This window comes from Cryptomeria japonica, chromosome 4 (assembly GCF_030272615.1).
Source record: "Cryptomeria japonica chromosome 4, Sugi_1.0, whole genome shotgun sequence".
Lineage (NCBI taxonomy): Eukaryota > Viridiplantae > Streptophyta > Pinopsida > Cupressales > Cupressaceae > Cryptomeria > Cryptomeria japonica.
Genome location: NC_081408.1, coordinates 138,646,253 through 138,667,960, shown reverse-complemented (window position 1 = coordinate 138,667,960; position 21,708 = coordinate 138,646,253). Strand labels below are relative to the sequence as shown.

The window sequence follows — 21,708 nt, the reverse complement described above, 5'->3', positions numbered from 1 at the left end:
AGGATGTGATCACGGAGATAGGTGTAGAACTCACCATACCATGGGGATTCAGAACCGACAAGGCGACATATCATTTCAGATTCGGGGATATCATAAGTAGGAATCCAAAGCTGTTCTACCAAGAACTCGTAGCATGTTGAATTCTGTGGAAGATCTAGGAGAGATGCGATAGTAGCCATAGCGTCAGCAGCTTGATTCTGATCTCTTGGTATCTGCTCAAAAGTGATAGTAGTAAATGATGTCTTTAAAGTGTCCACCATTTGCTTATATGGCATGAGTTTATCATCTTTGGTTTGATATTCATTTGTTGCTTGTCAAATGACTAGTTGTGAGTTGCCATATACTTGTAGTTCTTGTAATTTCCATTGTACTGCTAGCCCGAGTCCTATGATCAAGGCCTCATACTCTGCTATGTTGTTGGTGCATGGAAATGTGAGCCTGTAAGACTTCAGGATGCTATCACCTTGAGGTGTGATAAACAGAATGCCTGCCCCCGAGCCGTGCCTAGTGTATGAACCATCAAAGTATAGTTTCCATGGTTGTGCTGTTGTGATCATGAATATCTCTTCATCTGGAAAATTGGAAATGAGAGGATGATCGTCTATGAGAGGTGCATCGGCCAATTGATCTGCAATAACTTGACCTTTGATAGATTTTTGATCCACATACTCGATGTCAAATTCACTTAGAATCATCACCCATTTGGCCAAGCGGCCTGTCAATGCTGCTTTGCTGAGTAAATACTTGAGTGGATCAATCTTGGCAATGAGTTGTGCCTTGTGTGTTAACAGATAGTGCCTTAGTTTAGTGGCTGCTAAGATTACTGCTAGGCAAACTCGCTCAATAGGTGTGTAATTGAGTTCATAGCCAACCAGTGTACGAGAGATGTAGTAAACAACACATTCTTTTCCTTCTGCATTATGTTGTGCCAGTAGTACACCCAATGCTGTACTTGTTGCTAAGATATATAGTAACAATGGTCTACTTGGATCTGATGGCATCAACAATGGTGGATTCATGAGATAGTCTTTAAGCGTCTGAAATGCTTGCTGGCATCGAGCATCCCATTGAAAGCGGATGTTCTTGTGTAGCAGGTGTGTGAATGGGTGACACTTATCAGCCAATTGTGCAATGAATCTTCGGATGGATTGAAGTTGCCCTTATAATGCCCTTAGCTGACTGATATTCTTTGCTAGTGGCATGTCCATGATTGCTTTTACCTTTGCTGGGTCGACCTCAATACCTTTGCTTGAGACAATGTATCCTAGAAGCTTCCCGGAGGTCACTCCAAAGACACATTTCTTTGGGTTGAATTGAACACGGTATTGTTCCAGTCTATCAAAGATTTTATCTAAGATGTGGAGATGTCCTTCTCTGGTAAGTGATTTTGCTAGTAAGTCATCTACATAATCTTCCATCATGGTATGCATCATGTCATGGAAGATGGTGGTCATTTCTCTTTGATAGGTTGCTCCTGCATTCTTTAGACCAAAAGGCATTACATTCCAGCAATATGTGCCCCATGGACATGTGAAGGCTGTCTTATGTTGATCCTCTGGTGCGATCTTTATTTGATTGTATCGTGAAAAGCCATCCATGAATTAAAGCATGGCATGTCTTGTTGTCAGATCCACTATGATGTCGATATTTGGTAGGGGGAAGTCATCCTTAGGACATGCCTTATTCAGATCTCTGAAGTCAGTACAAATGTGGATGCCCCCTTTTAGTTTTCCGACAGGCACAATATTGGAGATCCATTCTGCATAATCAATTGGCCTAATGAAACCAACATCTAGGAGTTTCTGTTTTGACTAGCAATGCAATCTAGGGATGCATCTTACGAAGCTTCTGCTTGACAGGTTTGGCTCCTTCTGCTATGGTGAGGTGATGCATGACTAAATCAGGATCAAGCCCAGGCATGTCTGCATATGACCATGCAAAGTTGATCTGACGCTTCTGGAAGAACTCTATAAACTTAGGCTGTTCCTCTGAAGTGAGAAGAGATGCCAGATGTACGATATGAGGATTTTCAGGAGTCCCCACATTGTATTATTTGGTTTCCTCGATGAGAATCGTTGATCGTTCCTATTGTGTACTAGCAGGGGGAATGTCAAACCCTTCATCCTCAAGCGCCTCAGAGAGGTTTTCACTGTCGGATACGCTCTTTCTTTTTACTTTTGCGGGATCAAACAGTGCCACAGTGTGGTTTTCACTGGAAGATCCATGTTTTATTGTTATATTTTTGTAGCTGAAAGGTTTGGCATCTGGCCTGAAGTATGCTGCGCTATTAAGTTCAATGGCGAATCCAGCTTTGTGATCCCCGCTTGGTAGGTTATCCCTTAATTCCAAAAAGTCAATGATAGCCTCATCATTTTGGAAGAAGTCAAGACATGGGGGATTTGGTTGGTTCCATTCGATGAGTTCAGGGTGAATAATGGGCATTACTTCATCGATTAGGTTAAGTGCGTTAGATGTATCAGTGAGGGTTAAGACATTATGGTGAAGGTCGTTAATGGTACTCTCCCTGTCAGAATCAGGCATAGGATGAGATGTAGGGCCTGTGGAAGATGTTTCCAGTTCAGGAACCCAAGTGGTCTTTATCTGTGCTTCTCCGTAAATAGGGATGTCTTTGTGTGGCGGAGGTGGTGATGTGTCTTCCTCATCTGAAGTATTAAGCTATACAAAATCAAATTCCCATTCATGTGAGTCGGTCTCTGAGTCACTTTCTAGCATCTGATTACTATACCATACTGGGATGTCTTTGGAGTTAAACAGTGCAGGTGTGATTGGTTGATGTACCTTTGTAGTGATTGGTGCTATAGGAAGGATGATGGGGATCAAGGAATCTGATATGGGGAGTACCAGTAGTGTTGACTCGGTTACTTCTGCTAGAACTGCTGGTGCCATAGATGCTGCTGCGTGTTCTGATATAGTTGCTGCGGCTAATAGTACTATTGATGGGATTGTTGCTATGGATGCGATTACTGGTTCGCTTGGTGGGATGATTGGTATTGTAGATGGTTGCATTGGGTTGGTGAGCCTCGGTGGGGCAGTTGCGATGGTTTTTGATGCTGCTTTAATGATAAAAGGTGTTCTTTTTGTTGTAGGCTGACATAATGGTTTGCTGGTTTTTCCTTTGAATTTGAGGTTAGGAAAGATCTCTTTTTCAAAACCTAGGCCTGTATTACCTTTGGGTTTGAATTCTAGTAGCAGAGGTTCATGTCGTCCTTGTTTGCAATATCCCAAAGCACTCTGACCATCATACCCCATTCGTTGCATAATGAGGAGACCTTTGCCATACTGATTCGTAGGAAGTTTAACTGGCGAGATATCAGTGGTGATGGGATCTTTGTAGATCCATTCTGCTAGGTCCTCATCTTGGGTTTCTTCTTCTTGACTCTTTCCAAGGATGAAAGGCGTCAAAGCACATGCTGGCGTGATCAGTTTTTGCTAGAGTAACTGCTGTGGTTTACCATGTGTTCTAGGAGAAATGGGCATTTGTCCCACACAAAAGAGTTGACTCAAGTTGTATTCTCCAGGACCTTCCTCTGCTAATTTCATCTTAAGCTTTTCTTGCTTCGGTATAGTGGTGTTTGAACTGGCAAGAGAGGCGGGACTTATATATGATGTGGAGGAAATGGCTTCTCTATTATTAGGAACGGTAATCTCTGGTTGATGGTTGATATTATGGCAATATGCAAAGGGATTTACATCACCCAAGATTGTGATCTCTACACCGTTATGTGGGAACTTGATACATTGATGGTAGGTAGATGGAATGGCTTGCATGGAATGTATCTAGGGTCTTCCTAACAATAGATTGTATGGCAGATGAAGGTCCAGAACTTGATAGATGATGTGCTTTACTACCGGGCCCACCCGGATTGGTAGTACCACAGCTCCTTTGGATGAATGCTCTGCATCATCATAGGCTTTGATTGTGATCTTCTTATGAGGATCCACTGATTCTATCACATATCCCAATGTTGTGACCAACTGTAGTGTACAAATGTTCAAGCCTGCTCCATTATCTATCAAGACTCTCTTGATCCTGTGTTGGTTGATGAAGCCTTCAATGTGTAGTGAAGCGTTATGAGGTTGCTGGAAAGAAGGGTTGTCACTTTCGAAAAAAGTGAGACAAGGTGATGACTTTAGACTACCAACCATGGCTTGAAATTGGTCTATATTCAGGTTTGCAGGGATTGACACCTTTTGGAATGCTTGATCCAAGATAGTTTTATGAGATGGCGATAGGCGTAAAAGCTCTAAAATGGATATAAGCGTAGGCGTTTTGTCTAATTGTTCCACAAGATTGTACTGGTTTGGGATGGAGGTGGTGCGTTGTGGAGCTACCTTTATGGTGACTTTTGCCACAACATGTAACAACATTGCAATTTGAGTTGGGATTTTTTAAGGTTATAGTTGCAACTTGTTCACTGGCATCATACAAATGATTTACAGTGTAATTATACGCAGCCTGTGTATAATCAATGGTATCAGTGCCTCGCCTGGAAGTGGAAGGACCCCTTTGATCTTGTGATGGAAGTGGATTTTTGAACATCAGATGATCATTATTGGTTGTTTTTGGGTCATGTCCTTCAATTTCATTTTCTCCTCGATCAATAAGATCCTGAATGAGATCTTTTAATCGGTGACAATTACTTGTCTTGTGTCCTCTTTCTTGGTTGAATTCACAGTGTTTAGTATCTCTCCACCATGCCGGTTTGACCTGAGGCTCATAGTTTGATAGTTTAGGTAGAGTGACCAAATTTTGAGAAATGAGTTGTCGCAAGACAGTTTCAATGGGTTCCCCTAAGGGAGTGTATGTGCATTTTTGTTTTTGCTGACGAGGTCTTGGTTCATCGTGAGAAGTGATGTGACCTTGATTGGAAGGAACATTTGTGTTATTCTGAGGTGGAGGATTTTGTCCTACAAACCGAACCACAGGTTGTGCATTTTGTATGGTCCTGGCATCCACAACCCCATCGTTGACGATATTCTTGTTTTTATTCTAGAAGCTTGGTTTATCACTATTGAAGCGCAGGCAAGGACCATCTTTTCTTGATGAGTCCTTTCTTGATGAGTGCCCGTTAGCACTTCAAACCCTTGGTGATCATATCATTAAAAGAGTCAGTGTCTTTGACATCTAGGTGAAATTCCATTTCTTCGTTTAAGTTGGAAATGTATATTTCCACTAGTTCTCGTTCACGTAACTGAAGAGAACGTCTGCTAGACATTTGGCGCCATCATTGCAGGAATACTGAGAATAGTTCACCTGGTTTTTGTTTAGTGTTGCACAAATCAGCCATGGTGATGTCGCATTCAATGTTATGAGAGTAATGAGCGAGGAACTTTTGGATGAGTTCCTCAAATGTTCTAATGCCACCTGGTAGTCAGGAAAACCATGATGTGGTTGTTCCTCCCAAGCTTTGGGGAAAAAGGCACATTAGGTAGGTGTCTTCATATGCCACCTCAAGACAAGTGGAATGAAATTCTCTGACATGATCACGGGGATCCCCCTTTCCTCTATATTTTTCAAATTTGGGTGTTTCGAACCTATGTGGAAATGGTGGCATGTAAAGATTCCTATCAAAAGGATAGGGATAGATGTCATTGAGTGAGAATTGGTTAGTTTTGACACCACTATGAAGTTGTTTGGCGAGATCTTCGACTTGTTGCCACAACATCTCCATTTCATTTGGAGGAGAAGGTGGTGGGTTACCTCGAGGAATGTTATATCTGATGGGATCTCTACCTCTTTCCTCTTCATGGTGACTTTGTCTTTCTGATGCTTGTCTTAATTGGGCAAGATCAAAGTCAGAGGGGAGTTTTGCTCCTTCTTGAGCGAGTCTTAAGAAGTGAACATCTGCATTGCTCCTGAGTATTTCGTCAAACAGTCTGTTAAAGAGAGGGTTATGCTGGGCCCTTTCTATTGTTGCAGGAGTAGGAGTACTTGGGTTTTCGTCATTCGCATTTCCTCCAAGTGCTTTCAATTCTTGAAATTCATTGAGATTTTCCTCTTCTTCTTCTATTTCTATTTCTCGTTGCCTTGATTGTGATCGGGTTTGAGCCATTTTGTTTTACAAGCTTTTGTTGAAGTTGATTGAAGATGATGATGAGTTGTTTGATGAAATGAAAGGTTGATGGTTGGTGATTTGTTTTTCACGTGGATCTCTAGCACTTTTAAGGTAGATGTAACCAAAATTCCTTCTTTTAATTGCTTGCTTGTTTGATAAATTTGGATGTGATAAGGTGTAGAGCAATCTGAGATGTGTTACAGATTGAACTACCTACTAATGAGAGGATTCACTCATGAACTAGTTTTAACCTGCGTAGATGTGTCTCTTAGGATGAGCTTATCCTAGATGTAGAAACAATCTAAAAAGTGATGTGATGCGTTTGATTCAAGCAATATCTAAAAGAGAACTTTGGGACAAGAACCTCTTTATGTTTTGAGAGTTGGAATGGATTGATGATGTAGTGATGATGTATGAATAAGATGATGGATGAAAATGTTTTCAACTTTCAATAAAAACTTTGTGTCACAAATGGGACAAACTCTATTTCTTCTCTTTCAAGTGTTGGTGGTATTTCTCGAGCTATGTTGTATGTGATACAGACGTTTGGGAAGAAGTTGGGATTAATCTTACCTCCTTGGTTTTTGTGATAACTCAGAGCTCTATATTGCATAAAAGCTCTGCGGTTCAATGATTCGGAATCAAATTCGTTTGTTTTGCCTTGAAGGTAGAGACGCATGTGATGCAAAAAGACTCTATGTGAGACAAAGATTTGTCTATTTATATAGAAGAATTTCCTCCTTTTGATCAAAGCCTTTGAGCTTAATGGTCTTCTTTTCAAGTTGATATTCTAATGACGCTTGTTCTTTCGCAAGATGCGAAGAATGGTCATAAAATTTGACTCTTTGTTGTTTGCACTTTGTTTTTGATGTGTTTGGTTGGATGAATACTTGGTTTTTGAAAGTGATTTTCTGATTTTTCTTTGACAAGAAAACAAAGCAAGCACACAAACACAAGAATGCTGCCTCCAAAGGCACAAATGAGTATGGGTCTAGATCAACCCAATCCTTGGACTTGTATATGACCCTTCCTTTTAGATGTATTTTAAGGTGTATTTCCAAAGCCTAAAGTCAGCTCAATTTGCACTTGGTCTTTAAAATGAACACACTTCAAACACTTTTTATCCCTAAGGTCAAATGGCCAGTTGTGATAAATTTAGCCCACATCTTGATATTTCTTCGACTTTGGTACTACATACCTTATGAATCCCACTGTGGCAGGTAAAGATGTGATATACTAAGTCTTGCATGAGCATAACAAATAGATGATCCCTATGATGGGGGAGTCACCACTTTTATCAAGCCACAAGTGACTTTTCAAAAAGTTATGTTTCTACTCAAGGAAATATGTATGGTGAGTATCTTGGGAGTAAAACCATCTATGCTCTTGCACTAAATTATATCTCAAATATCCTCAATCAATAGAACGGGTGGGCTACTACTTAAAGGTGTTTAGTTATGTTTGATATTTTTGGACATAAGTTCATTCTGCAGTGACTCACTTAAGAGCCTTGTAACTGGTGGTGGGGCCCATTTGTCCTTTCGGCCAGTTACACTGTAGGAACATCTATACCCAAGGTTACAGCTTTCGCTCTCACCTGATTTCTATAGCGGCTCGAAGGATTTACTGCTCGAGGTCGTTCCCAAGAGTATCGATCCCTTGGTAGGCCTCTCTTAAAAAGATAAAATTTGAGTGTTACTAACACTTTTCTCTTGCACCTAGGACCACGAGAGCCAAGGGAGAGGATAGTGTGTGTTAGAGGTAGGACCACTCGACTGACCTCTTTGCACAAGTGTGCCAAACACGAAAGACACTTGTTCTTTTTAATCCACCATTGCAATGTGATCTAACTACTTGGAGATGTTGCTCCAACAACCATGGTGTTCTTTTTAACTTCAAAGGCAATGTGTTTTTTGTAATCTAGAATTTTGAAATCTTGGTCAACTTAATAAAAAAACACGTTTGCTTGAAGTAAAATTTGCTTAAAAAATCAAAACAAATGGATTGTGGATTTTATGTGCACCAAAATTTGAAGTGTGGATTGTAAATCTTTTAGTTTGATGCAAGGAAATCAAATTTTTTTGTTTATTTTAAGCACCAAAAAGATAAGTGATCCTAACTAGAAAGCAATGAAATTTTGTTTGTTCAAGTTTTTTTTTTAAAAGCACCAAAGGAAAATTTGTAATTTTTAATGGTGAATTTTAACCTACATAAACAAAAAAAATCGTTAGTAAAATCTACGTCCAAGGGGGGGCTTCCACAAGCCTAAAATTTCCACGTTTTTGGTTACAAGGCGATTTTTATGACATTTTGTTACAATAGCGCTAATCTGTGTTTGAACAGAGGCACTATTTAACACAAAAGCGTTGAAAGAATGGGCAAAACAAAGGGGCAAAAGCACTGAAAGTTTATCAATAGCGCTAGAAGAACGACAAAAGCGCTAAAACAGTGCCAAAAGCGCTGAAATTTTGACAATAGCACTATTGTAAGAACAATAGCGCTAAAAGCATAAACGTCGGTAGTGCTAGAACGTGTTCAATAGCACCAAAGTGCAACCTATGTGACACTTTCAACAGTCAGACATGTTAGTTTGCTAAAAAAAAGGGATATTTTTGGTGTTTCGATTCATGTTGGGTTCACCAAATGATGCCCTCCTAAATGGACAAGGTTAGTCAATGAAAAACAACACAAGAAACTAGAAAATCGTTAGTGTTAGTCAATCAAAAGCTAATGTAAAAAGGCATATCAAGAGAGACACTAAAAACCTGAAAGCATATTTAACTATCAAAGCAAACATGATGAGGCATCTCTGAATACCTCCTAACATGCTCTTAGTTTCTTCTCCCTTGTTCCTCTCCTCTCCAAGTTCCAAAATAGTGTAGCTCTCAGTAGCTTTTTGCACTATGGATGCTTATGGAGGATTGAGATTGTAGTATTGTGCTCTAAATGTGGAATGAAAAGCTAATACTATGCTATTGATTCTAAAATGATTTATTTTAACCAAAATGACAAGATATTAGTTGGTTATACTAAAATGCTCTCTTAAAATGCCTATAGCTTAAATGCATACAAGTTTTTCAGGATCTGGATTATGAAGAAATGGGCTCTATTGATAGGAAAAATGGAGCAATGGATGGTTGAGATTGAGCAATCTCAACAAGGGTCAGGATTGAATGATTTCAAATCCATGTGAGGGCTTTCAACCCAATCCCAGGATGACAAGTGTCAATGTGAGATAGGTTGAGAGGAGAGGGAATAAGCATTAAATGCTTGATATGACCTTGGGAGTTAAAGTCAAGGTTGGTTGAATGAATAAACTCTTTATTCAAAGAATAAAGCTTTTATCCAATGGATAAACTCTTGTGCAAATGTGAAATGGATGAATATGGTCAAAACAATAAATGTTTGGGGAGACAAGTTTGAAATAACCATAAATGGTTATGTAAGAGCCATAAATGGTCATGTAAGAGCCATTAGTGGTCTTGGAAGACTTTGGGGGTTAATTTGTTGAACACACAAAGCATTAAATGCTTTTCAAAGACTTTGGAGTCTTTGAGAAGTGACTCCATTTTATTTAGGAATGTGACACTAATTAGGGGATGGATTAGGCTAATTAGGAAGGGGTTAGAAGAATCTAGAAGGGGATTAGATTTTGCAAGTAGATTTGGTGGGTGAGGAAAAATAGGATTTTATTAAAATAAAAATTCATTTATTTCAATAAATGTGTGCAAGTTGCATTTGTAGGAAAATGCAAGTTGGGGGGGAATAAATGATTTAAATAAATGTTTTATTTAATTTATTTAAAAGAGGAATAGGGGGATTTAATTAAATAAATAGATTTTATTTATTTAATTGATTGGAATTTGATTTAATGAATGAATTAAAATAAATTGAATAATTTATTTAATTAATAGAAGAATGTTTGGAGATGAATTAATTAAATATTAATTTAATTAACTGATGGCTAGTGGATTTTTAATCAAATAAATACAAAATATTTATTTAATTAAAATGGACAGATTTGTGTGACTACACCTTGTAAGTACTGGAAAATCCTTTTGATTGCTGATTCATGATTTTCCCTAGGATTAGTCTGAAATGTAGAAACAATACATACTGCATTCATAATATCAGGCCTGGTTTGTGTCAAATACAGCAAACCTCCTATCATAGATTTGTATCTAGTTGGATTAACAGGTGTAGATTCATCCCTTTGAGATAATTTGTCATTTATAGTCATAGGTGTACTTATCGGTTTAGAATTCTTCATCCCAAATTTCTTTAGTAATTCTTTCAAGTACTTGGATTGACTCAAAAATATACCTCTATCAGTCTGAGAAATCTGCAAACCTAAAAAGAATTTAATTTCTCCAATCATAGACATTTCAAATTCTTGCTACATTTCAAGAGAAAATTCGTTACATAATCCATATTCTCCTCCAAAGATTATATCATCAACAAATACTTCAATAATCAGGATGTCATCATTAGTTACTTTGTAATATAAATTGCTATCTGCATTTCCTTTAGTAAAACCAATCTTCAAAAGATACTTATCCAACCTTGCATACCAAGCTCTTGGGGCTTGTTTCAATCCATACCAAGCTTTTCTTAACCTGCAAACCATATCATTGTCATCTGTCAAAGAAAATCCATCAAGTTGTTCAATATATACTTCTTCAAGATCTCCATTCAAAAATGCACATTTAATATCTATTTGATAAACTTTGTAGTCCTTGTGAGCTGCAAAAGCCAAGAATAATCTAACTGCCTCAATTCTGGCTACCGGTGCAAAGGTTTCATTGTAATCAACTCCTTCTTTCTGAGAATATCCCTTACACACTAGTCTTGCTTTATTTCTGACAACCTTACCATCTTCATTAAGTTTGTTTCTAAATACCCATTTAGTTCCAATTACATTTTTATATTTAGGCCGGGGAACTAATGTCCAAGTATTATTTTTTTCAATTTGTCCTAATTCTTCTTCCATAGCTTTAATCCAAAATTTATCTTTACATGCCTCATTGATAGATGATGGTTCAATTTGAGAAATATGACATACCTCTTCATTTGCCAATCTTCCTTTTATCATAACTCCTTTAAATTTGTTTCCAATTATTTGATTTTCAGAATGATTCAATCTTACATACTGGGGTGTCTTAGTTTGTTGTTGTTCTTCAATTACTATGGAATCTTCTGATGATACCGGGGCAACTGGATCTTCATTTTGTATCGGTGGATTCAGTATAGGTTCATTTGTGACAATTTCTGTTGCCGGTTTAGAGTCTATATACCTTGAAGTTCCTCTGAATTGTTCATCAATCTTTACATTTGTACTCTCAACAATTTTCTGCAATCTTTTATTAAAACATCTATATGCCTTGCTCTTAGATGAATAACCAAGAAATATTCCTTCATCACTTCTAGGATCAAAATTGCCAATATACTCATCTCTTCTAATATAACATTTACTTCCAAAAATTCTGAAATGCTTAAGAGTAGGAGTATTACCAAACCATAGTTCATGAGGGGTCTTATCGGTTTCACCTTTGATGTGAACTTTGTTGAATGTATAGATAACAGTGCTAACTGCCTCTCTCCAATACACATGTGGTAGATTTGCTTCAGATAACATACTTCTATCTGCATCCAAGATAGTTCTGTTTTTCCTTTCAACAACTCCATTCTACTGTGGTGTCCAAGGTGCTGATAACTGTCTTTTGATTTCATTCAGTTCACAGAATGTATTAAAGTCCTTAGATGTGAATTCTCCTCCTTGATCTGATCTTAAACATTTGATTTTCTTACCGGTTTCATTTTCAACCATTGCTTTGAATAGTTTGAACTTTCCAAGTGCTTTTGATTTCCCTCTGAGAAAAGTAAGCCAACACATTCTAGAATAATCATCAATAATTAACATGAAATATCTATCACCTTGTAAGCTTTTAGTTCTAGCTGGACCACATAAATCAATGTGAATTAAATCAAGAGCATTATTGGATTTTTCTAGAATACTTTTGAAACTAGCTCTAACTTGTTTTCCAAATTGACATTCCTTACAAATTGTATTATGAGGTTTCAGAATTTTAGTTAGATCTCTAACTGCCTTAGAAGTGCTGATTTTTACCATGCAATCAAAGTTTACATGACATAGTCTCTTATGCCATAACCAACTTTCATCTATATGTGCAATTAAGCATGCCTTTTCACTGTTATTCAAATGAAAGATGTTGTCTCTAGTCTGATTACTGGTTGCAATTTCCAAACCAGTTCTATTCATGATTTTACATTTTCCATTTTTAAATTGTAATTGAAATCCCTTCTCAACTAATTGACCAACACTTAAAAGATTATGCTTTAATCCTTCAACATAGTAGACATTGTCAGTGTTATGTTTACCATCAAGAGATCTTGAATCTTTACCTTTGATTGAACAGGCTTTGTCATCTCCAAATCTTACTAAACCTCCATTGTATTCTTGAAAGTTCAAGAATTTACCTTTATCTTCAGTCATATGATGTGAGCATCTTGAGTCAATAATCCATTCATCCTTTGCTTCAACTTTAGCTGCTAGGGCTTGTTCTACCGGTTGAGCAGTAGGTGCCAGTTGATCTTCTGTTATAGCAACAAAAACCCATCTGTTGTGTGTTGGATTCTCATCAGAATCATTAGTCACACCTTCATCAACAATGTAACAAGATTTATCTTTGTTCTTCTTAAATCTGTATCTCTAATATTCAGGATTAGGATTGTATGTTCTTCTAGCTTCTTCTCTTAGTCTAGCATGTCTGTCAGGGCATCTTGAAGCCATATGACCAATCTTATTGCAGTTAAAACATTTAAAGGGTGCTTTACCTTCATACTTACTTCCAATCGGACCTTTTGGCATTTTCCTTGCAAATAGTGCTTCAAGTTCTTCAAGCTCTTCATTCTCCTTTCTGGATTCTTCAAGTTCTCTTGCATAAAAGGCTCTCTAGTCTGATTTGTCAAATGATGGAGCAGATGATGTTGATGCTTTAAAGGCCAAATCAGTTTTTATAGTAGCAACAGGACCAAATTCCTCAATTTCAAAAGCTGAAAGTTTTCCAATCAATGTATCCCTAGTTATTGATGTATTAGGCATTGTTCTCAATTCATTAATAGCAGTAACCTTCATTTTATATGCCGGTGGCAAACCTCTTAATATTTTTGAAACAATTTCATCCTCACTCAAAGTTCCTCCACAACATTTGATACCCAAAACAATTTCATTTACTCTTTCCATAAAAGCAGAAATCCTTTCATCTTCTTCCATTTTCAGATGTTCATACCTGACTCGAAAGCTTTCAAGTTTTGCAATTTTGACTGTGGAATCTGCTTCATTCAGTGTTTCCAAGTGATCCCAAATAGCTTTAGCAGTAGACCTATCTGATAATCCCATGATTTGTTGATCTGATAATGCGCTCAAAAGTGATTCTCTTGCTTTGCAATCATTTTCTTCATCTTTAGCTAAGGTAGTTGGAGCAGTCTGACCAGCTACAACAATAGTATAACCATTCTTAGTAACTTCCCAGATGTCTTTACCAATGCAATTCAGATGTGTCTCCATTCTGATCTTCCATATCCCATAGTTGGTTCCATCAAGTTTAGGACTGTCCTTCCTGAAATAGTTAGTAGACATTGAATCTCCTCAAGTTGTTAAACTTCTACAAAAGAGGACTAGGCTCTGATACCAATTGTTAGTTCCAGAGACAACTAAGAGGGGGGGGGGGGTTGAATCAGTTGTCTAATAAATTCAAACCAAAAACTTATTAACCAACTTAATGCTTAATATCGGTAAACCAGTTAAGTATGTCGGTAGATAGTGTTAACAGTAAATTGCTATACCGGTAAGGATTAATGCATGAAACATAAACATAAAGTCATCCACAACACACATAACACCAATATTTGTACATGGAAACCCTGTAAGGGGAAAAACCACGGTGGGAAACCTTACCCACGATTAGATGATACTACTGTAGATAGTAAGTGTACATAAATGGGGTCTGCACATGCAGAAAGGCCAGCAGCCTAGAGCTCACTGCTCAATCACACAAAGGGAGTCACACTGACTATAGTTGGATGGGTAAATCCAATAAGAATGTATTGCACAAAATAGCATCTTCATATGTTGAATTCAGTACTGGTGTAATGTTGATATGCTTCTACCAAAACCTAACTTCACCTTCAAATGATGTCTTCGTGTATATCCCTGCTTGATCTCACATATACCTTCAATTAATTCTTTTTCGCATTTCACACTTGATCTTACAAATAAGATCATACATTTATACCATACCCTAAGACCAATTTTAGTAGGTCGGCTCTACAAGATATTACAATAAAAATATTTTACAAACAATATAATATCCGATGCAATAATTGATTGAACATGTCGGCTTAATGCATTTATATCAATAATAAATCATCTCCATAGCGTGCCATGTTGATCTGGAAAAGATAAACCTACTGGTGTAACCCTAGATAACCTGGACCTATTTGTCGGTAAAAGCAAATATGCAAATATGAACATACCAATGATTAATTCTTCAAAACAAAGTGTCCACACGATGTCTTCGACATTACCAAGTGTCTTCCATATCATTCCAGGTATCGGTGAACAATATATCCTACAGGTGAATTATACCAGTAACTGTTGCACAGTTTACTTTCTTGCCGGTGAATGTTGCTGAATCTCCAAAGTAGGTGTATTAGTAGGTGTTGACATCAATGACAAAACCATACCAAAATACCAATAGATTTTAACCCTAAATCTAACCATAATCCTAAGCCCTAACCCTATTCATAATCCTAACAATAACCCTAAGCATGGTGTAAATCCTAACCAAAACCCTAACCCTAACCATGATGTAAACACTAACATTAATCCTAATGCTAACCCTAACAATGATGTAAACCATAACCCTATCTATAATCCTAACCTTAACCCTAACCCTAAACAAAACCATGACATAAACCATAACCTTTAGTGTACTCCTAATTATAACTCTAAACCATTACCTTAATCATAATCCTAACCCTAAATCTAACCTAACCTAATCATAACCCTAAACCCTAACCCTAAAAATAGTGAATGACTATACAACCCTTAGGATGCATCAAACATCTATTAGAATGTATTAATAATATATGAAGGGTATTAATATCTTGCTACATCCTAAGGGTTGGGTAGCCATTTCCCTAAAAATAACCTTACAACTAACCCTAACCATGATGTCATCTTTACCCTATCCATAATCCTAACCATGATGTAAACCCTAATCCTAAACATGATGTATATCCTAATCCTAACCATAACTATAATTATAACCCTAAACCTAACTATAACCTAAGCACTAAACCCTAACCCAAGCATAATCCTAGCTCGACCCTTAATCCTAATCCTAACCATAACTCTAAACCCTAACCCTAACCCTAACCCTAACACTAACCTAACCATAACCTTAAACCCTAACCCTAACAAGAATCCTTAGTCCTAACCCTAAACCTAACTATAACCTAAGCACTAAACCCTAACCCAAGCATAATCCTAGCCTGACCTTGAACCTTAGTCCTAACCATAACTCTAAACCCTAACCCTAACCCTAACCTAACCATAACTTTAAACCCTAACCTCAACAACAATCCTTAGTCCTAACCCTAAAACCTAATCCTAACCATAACCCATTACATGTCCCTTATCCTAAGAGTAAATCCTATTCATAATCCTAATCCTAACCCTAAACCCTAACCTTAACCTTATTCTTAATCTTAAAACCCTAATCCTAACCATAATCCTCACCCTAACCCTGATCCTAAACCTTACTCTAACCATAATGTTAATCATGACCCTAACCTGAACCCAACCCTAAACTTAACCCTCTAGCTATGATATAAAATCTAACCTTAACCATTATCCTAACTGTGAGCCTAACCTTAATCCTAACCATAATCCTAAACCTAACCTTGACCCCAACCATGATGTAAACAATAAAATTAACTATAAACCCTAACCCTAACCCTAATCATAATCCTAACCCTAACCCTAATCCTAATCCTAATGCTAACCTAACCATAATCCTAAAAATTAACCCTAACAATAATCTTGCCCTAAACTTAACCCTAACCCAAATGAAAATTTAATCCAAACCTATTCCTAACCTTAATCTAGCCCAAACCCTAATCCTAATTGATCTAAATAATACTAATTTAACCCTAACCTTAATGTTATTGAACCATAACCCTAATTCTAACCCTAACTTTGATGTAAACCCTAAATGTAATTGTAATCCTAACACTAAACCCTAACCATAAACTTAACTTTAACACTAAACCTTAACCTAAACTGCAACTGTAAACCCTAACCCTAACCATAATCAAACCCTAACCTTGATGCTAACCCTAACCATGATATACACCCTAACCAAACCCTAACCCTATTCATAACTCTAACCATGATATAAACCTTAATCGTGATAACCTTAACCCTGATCCAAAATATAATCATAAACCAAATCCTAATCCTAACCATATCCTCAATTATAATTCTAACCCTAATCGTAAATGTAATTATGCTTACCTTAACCCTATATTTACTATATAAACCCTAAACATAATTGTAACCTTGACACTAAACCCTAATGATAAATTTAATCGTAATAATAAACCATAACCATAATCCTAACCATAACCATAATCGTAACTGTAAGCATAAACCCTAACCCTTACCATAATCCTAAACACAAACCGAAACCTAACATTGATGGTAATCCTAACCATTATCATAACCCTAATCATAATCCCTAACCCTAATCATAAACCTAACCCGAACCATGATGTGAACCGTAACCTTGACTATAACATTAACCTTAACCCTAACGCTAACCATAGCCATAATAATCTTGATTAAATAAAGTGTTATATTATCATTAAATAAACTTTAATAATCTTAGATTTTAGTATTTGCTTTGATCTTGCAACACATATATATTATAAAAATAGTTTAAATACATATATATAATTTCATATATCTCTATGTAATAATTTAATAATATTATAATATAATTTATTTTAATAAAAAGATACTATATAATTATATATTGATTTATTTTATGATTCCCATGTTGCGTCACACAATTGCCACTAGCATATATACCTTAAATTTTAATTTAATCTATATAAAATACACCGAGAGATATCCTTATCAAGACGCCTATTTGACTAGTTTCATACATGTAGCCACAAATAATCTTTTCATTATGAAGAATCGTGGTGTTGTGCTGCTTACTTCTCGATACAAATTTGACACACAATATCTCATAAAGAAACATTAAACTATTTCTTCTCTTATCCGCTTAACATAAGTCAAACACTAGTCAAGTTCTCATTGACACAATTTAAGTACAAAACCAACGGCTATTTCCGCGGCAGGTAGCCGTTGAACGAGCATAATACCGTTGTCGATTTACCGTTGTCGATTTGCCGTTACCTTCGCACTAAGTGACACTCTGTATGCCGCATAGCTTCTCAACAAGAGACAGCAATACATATCTACAAGTTTGAAATTTCGAGAGCTACTGAATTGTTATATATTTTTGTGTCAATTCCCCGAGTTACCAAGTTCTTATATATTTTGTGAAATCTTTAACTGGATTTTTATATTAGCAATACAGAGAATGGAGAGTTTCAATAGCAAGGTTCTGTGTACCAGAGCCGATGCCCTGCTAAAATCCCTTATCCCAGCTGTCCAACAACTTTGTGTATCTGACCTGCAACTGCCCAAGGATCAGCAAAACCCTCCCATTCACCAGTTTGTAAGCACACTTATTAGGGCCGCAGAGCTGGTGAAATTTTGTGAGAGCATTAGCGCTTTCAATGTATTTCGTAGGTGTAGCTATGCTTCACAGATACTCAAGCTAGAAGAGGAGATCGATGGGATCATGAATTCTATCCCAGCACACGTTGAGTCAGATGCTAGAAATCTTATGGCAGCCTTGAAAGATCTATACAAGGAATTAAAGCCTCCAGATTTAAGTCGTACACTGAATACCATGATTCAACAGCAAATGAGTTTAGGTAACCTGTGTCGAAGCACTGAAATGGAAGAGGCTAACAAATGCTCTTATCTTAGTAATGTTCCTGTGAAATCTCGGTTCTATGCAGGATTGGAGAAGCCTGTTGGGGATTTGAAGGAGCTTCTATTCCAAAGCGAGGTGTCTGTCGTTGGGGTGCATTGTATGGGGGGTGGTGGTAAAACGACTTTGGCCTTGGCTATTTGTAATGATCCCCATATCAAAGGTAAGATTTCTTAATTAATGTTTTAATCTTTTATGGGGAAACCGCATTTTCTTTAGGTCCATACCATTGGAATTTGCAGTAATAGAATGGTTTTGATTAGACATTTTTCTGTAAAATAGATGAGGAAATTTTTTTTAATCAGAACCATTCTATAGCTTACATAGCCATTTCCCATCCCATCAGAAATTTGAGCCTACAATTTCTGGTGTTAAAATTCATACATTTTTCTTCTTGATACTCTGTTCTAGGATGGAACAATTCTTTTACAGTGTAAAAAATAATTGGTCTTTTCTGTGGACATCAGATTATTTTGAGAATGTACATTTCATCACTGTTTCGCAGTCCCCAAATCTTAAGGTAATTATAGAGACGATGTGGGAGAAGATTGTTGGAAGGAAGAAGCCCGAGTTTCAGAATGTAGAAGATGCACGCATCCAGCTGAATCAGCAGCTTTTTAGTCAATCTAAGCGAATCCTGATGATATTGGATGACGTCTGGTCCAGGGCTCATTTGGAGGAATTACTAATTGAAGCGCCAGGGTACAAGACTGTTATCACAACCAGAGACAGTTCTATCGTCCCACAAAACTCCTCTACTCGACTGTATCAGTTACCATTGCTGGGCCACGAGGATGCTCTGTCGCTGTTCTGCTTCTCGGCTTTTGGACAGACATCAATTCCAAGTAACGCACATGCAAATCTAGTCATGGAGGTATAGTCTTTTCTTAACTAAAATAAAGAAATTGAATAAGCCCAAAGTTTCTTATCGAATCAAATAATGCCAACAACAAAAGTAAAACGAATTACATGCTTATTAGTATTTTTGCTTTAATAACCTGCAGTTATTGATTGTTCTAGCAGACTAGTATTCGAAAGAAGTCATTTAAATGATTCTGCAGTCGAAAGCAGTTAAATCACAAAAACATGGCTGAAAGTGTACAATATTTTTATCTTCCACAGAGCTTTCTTTGGACATTAATAAAAATTTCAATATTTTGAATGGCAGGTGCAAGCTGAATGTAAGGGATTACCCCTTGCTCTGAAGGTGATTGGGAGCTCTCTGAATGGGGAACCTTATGTGACCTGGTCAAATGCAAAGAATAAGTTATCCCTAGGGGAATCCATATCCAGTGATCACGAAGAAGGGCTTTTTAGATGCTTGGAAACCAGTATTAATTTCTTGGATGATGTTGGGAGGGAATGCTTCTTAGATTTGGCCTTATTTCCAGAGAACAAGAAAACCTGTGCTAATGCACTGCTGGACATTTGGGTTTATGTTCGGAAGCTGGAGTGGCAAGATGCCTTTATGATGTTGGTGGAATTTGCAAGGAAAAGTCTCTTGAATTTAGTCAGCAGCCCAGGGTATTGGTCTATCCTTCTTATATATATTAAATTTCTTCCTATCATTTTCTTTCCTAAAACATTGAGCTGATGTTGTGTGTTTATTATCAGAAGTCAAGCAACAATCTCTTATGGAAATGCCTCTGAGCTGTACTTTTCGCAGCACGATGTAATGCGAGATTTGGCCATATATTTGGGAAACCAGGACAGTATAGTCCATAGGAAGAGATTATTCATGCCCAGGAAAGAGCTGAGCTTGCCAGGGGAGTGGGGGGAGATGCTTAATGATAGACCATTTAATGCTCAAGTTGTTTCTATTCACACAGGTTGGTTATTCCGCCAAAAATATTCACACTTTTTAGTGGCAAAGTGTACAGGCTATATCGAATATTAAAATGTTCTAGCCTTTGTTGTTTCTTCATCATGAATAATGATACGATTGTAACAGCAGTAACTTTGATATTCATTCTTTAAGTGAACTTCTAGTATTCTTGGCCGCTAAAAATGTTCTAATTCAATTGCATGTGTGATTGATCTTATGCAGGCTCTATGGTGGAGAGTCAATGGTATAAGATGGATTTTCCAGAGGCAGAGGTTCTGGTGTTACACTTCTCTGCGAGCAAGTACTTTCTACCACCATTTGTCAAAACAATGAAAAAACTGAAATTTGTAATGTTGTGTAATTTGAACTCGAAGAGGGCCACAGTAGAAGGTTTAGATGCGTTATCTTCACTCACTCAGCTCAGGAGTGTTCGCTTGGAGAAGTTAGAGGCACCCACTGTTTTAGAACAGATTAAAGCAATACAAAAACTAGACAAACTATCTCTATGCCTTTGTCAAGGGTTTGGAAATATTTCCACATTCAGCAACACCAACCTACAAGAATTTAACCTCGACCACTGCAGTGATTTGGAGGAATGGCCCGCAGAAATCTGTTGTATGCCCTCTGCTCAGGTATGGTCTATTACTAACTGCCATCTGGTTGAAAAGTTACCATGCGATCTCGGAAACCTGAGCTCTCTAAGAATGTTGAGACTATCAGCATTACCAGCGCTGAAAGAGTTTCCGGCATCAATTGGAAAACTTGGGCAGTTGGAATTTCTAGACATTTCAGTGTGTGAGGGCTTGAAAGAACTTCCAGAGGAAATAGGTCAACTCAAGCAATTGAAAGAGTTTGACATGAGAGAGTGTTCTCGTTTGAGGAGGTTGCCTAGAAGTGTTTGTGAACTAAGCTCTCTGAAATATGTCATCTGTGATGAAAAGATTGGGCACCTGTGGTTGCAAGTTAAGGCCTCTTTTATCCCTGATCTTAGAGTTGAAATCGTGGAACCGCAATTTACTTTGGATTGGCTTGATGATTGACTTATGGTTGCAAGTTAAGGAATCAATTTATTCCTTATCTTAGAGTTGAAATCGTGGAACCGCAATTTATTTTGGATTGGCTTGATGATGGATTTCACAAAGCAGAAGCTCCAAGCAGCTTCACTATGGTCTCTTTATCCGTCCCTGTATATAGAGCATACTGCAGTTTTCACTTATGCTAAATCAACCATGTAAATTTGTAATGTTATATCTTTTGAAACAGTCTCCCTGTATCAGTAATTTATTTGGGTCATCTTTGGTTGAGGGTGAAACTGTATGAAAGAGTGTAAGGTATATTTTGGTCTTGTAATTTTTAATATTCGAAGTTGTAGGTTCAGATGTAATTTATTTTGGTCTTGTAATTTTTAATATTCGAAGTTGTAGTTTCAGATGTAATTTGTAATGTCTATGTCAAAGTATATTGAGGGGAAAACTACATGAAATAGTTTGTAATGTATATATTGTCCATATAATTTAATGTTTATGTTTATGTGGAAGTTTTAACTTCAGAAACAGATGCTGTTCAAATTTTAACTTGGAAATATTACCTTTTAATTTCCCCAAAATGTTTTGGCATTCTTTGGCTGAGGGGAAAATTGCCTTGTGCACGT

General features: G+C 37.2%; 1 protein-coding gene across 2 annotated transcripts; it reads left to right on the top strand.

Annotated features, from left to right (window-relative positions):
- The first annotated feature begins 17,634 nt into the window (after window positions 1-17,634).
- LOC131077495 (putative disease resistance protein At5g47280) lies at window positions 17,635-21,493 on the top strand. Of its 2 annotated transcripts, XM_058015005.2 has the most exons (6): window positions 17,635-18,173; window positions 18,261-18,395; window positions 18,700-19,106; window positions 19,401-19,756; window positions 19,847-20,061; window positions 20,280-21,493. In XM_058015005.2, exons 1-6 carry the CDS (start codon window positions 17,774-17,776, stop codon window positions 21,095-21,097), a joined length of 2,331 nt encoding a protein of 776 aa, XP_057870988.2. In that variant the 5' UTR covers window positions 17,635-17,773; the 3' UTR covers window positions 21,098-21,493. The 2 variants fall into 2 exon arrangements, with proteins under 2 accessions (XP_057870988.2, XP_057870987.2); XM_058015004.2 differs by having other exon boundaries at window positions 17,635-18,395.
- The last annotated feature ends 215 nt before the right edge of the window (window positions 21,494-21,708 follow it).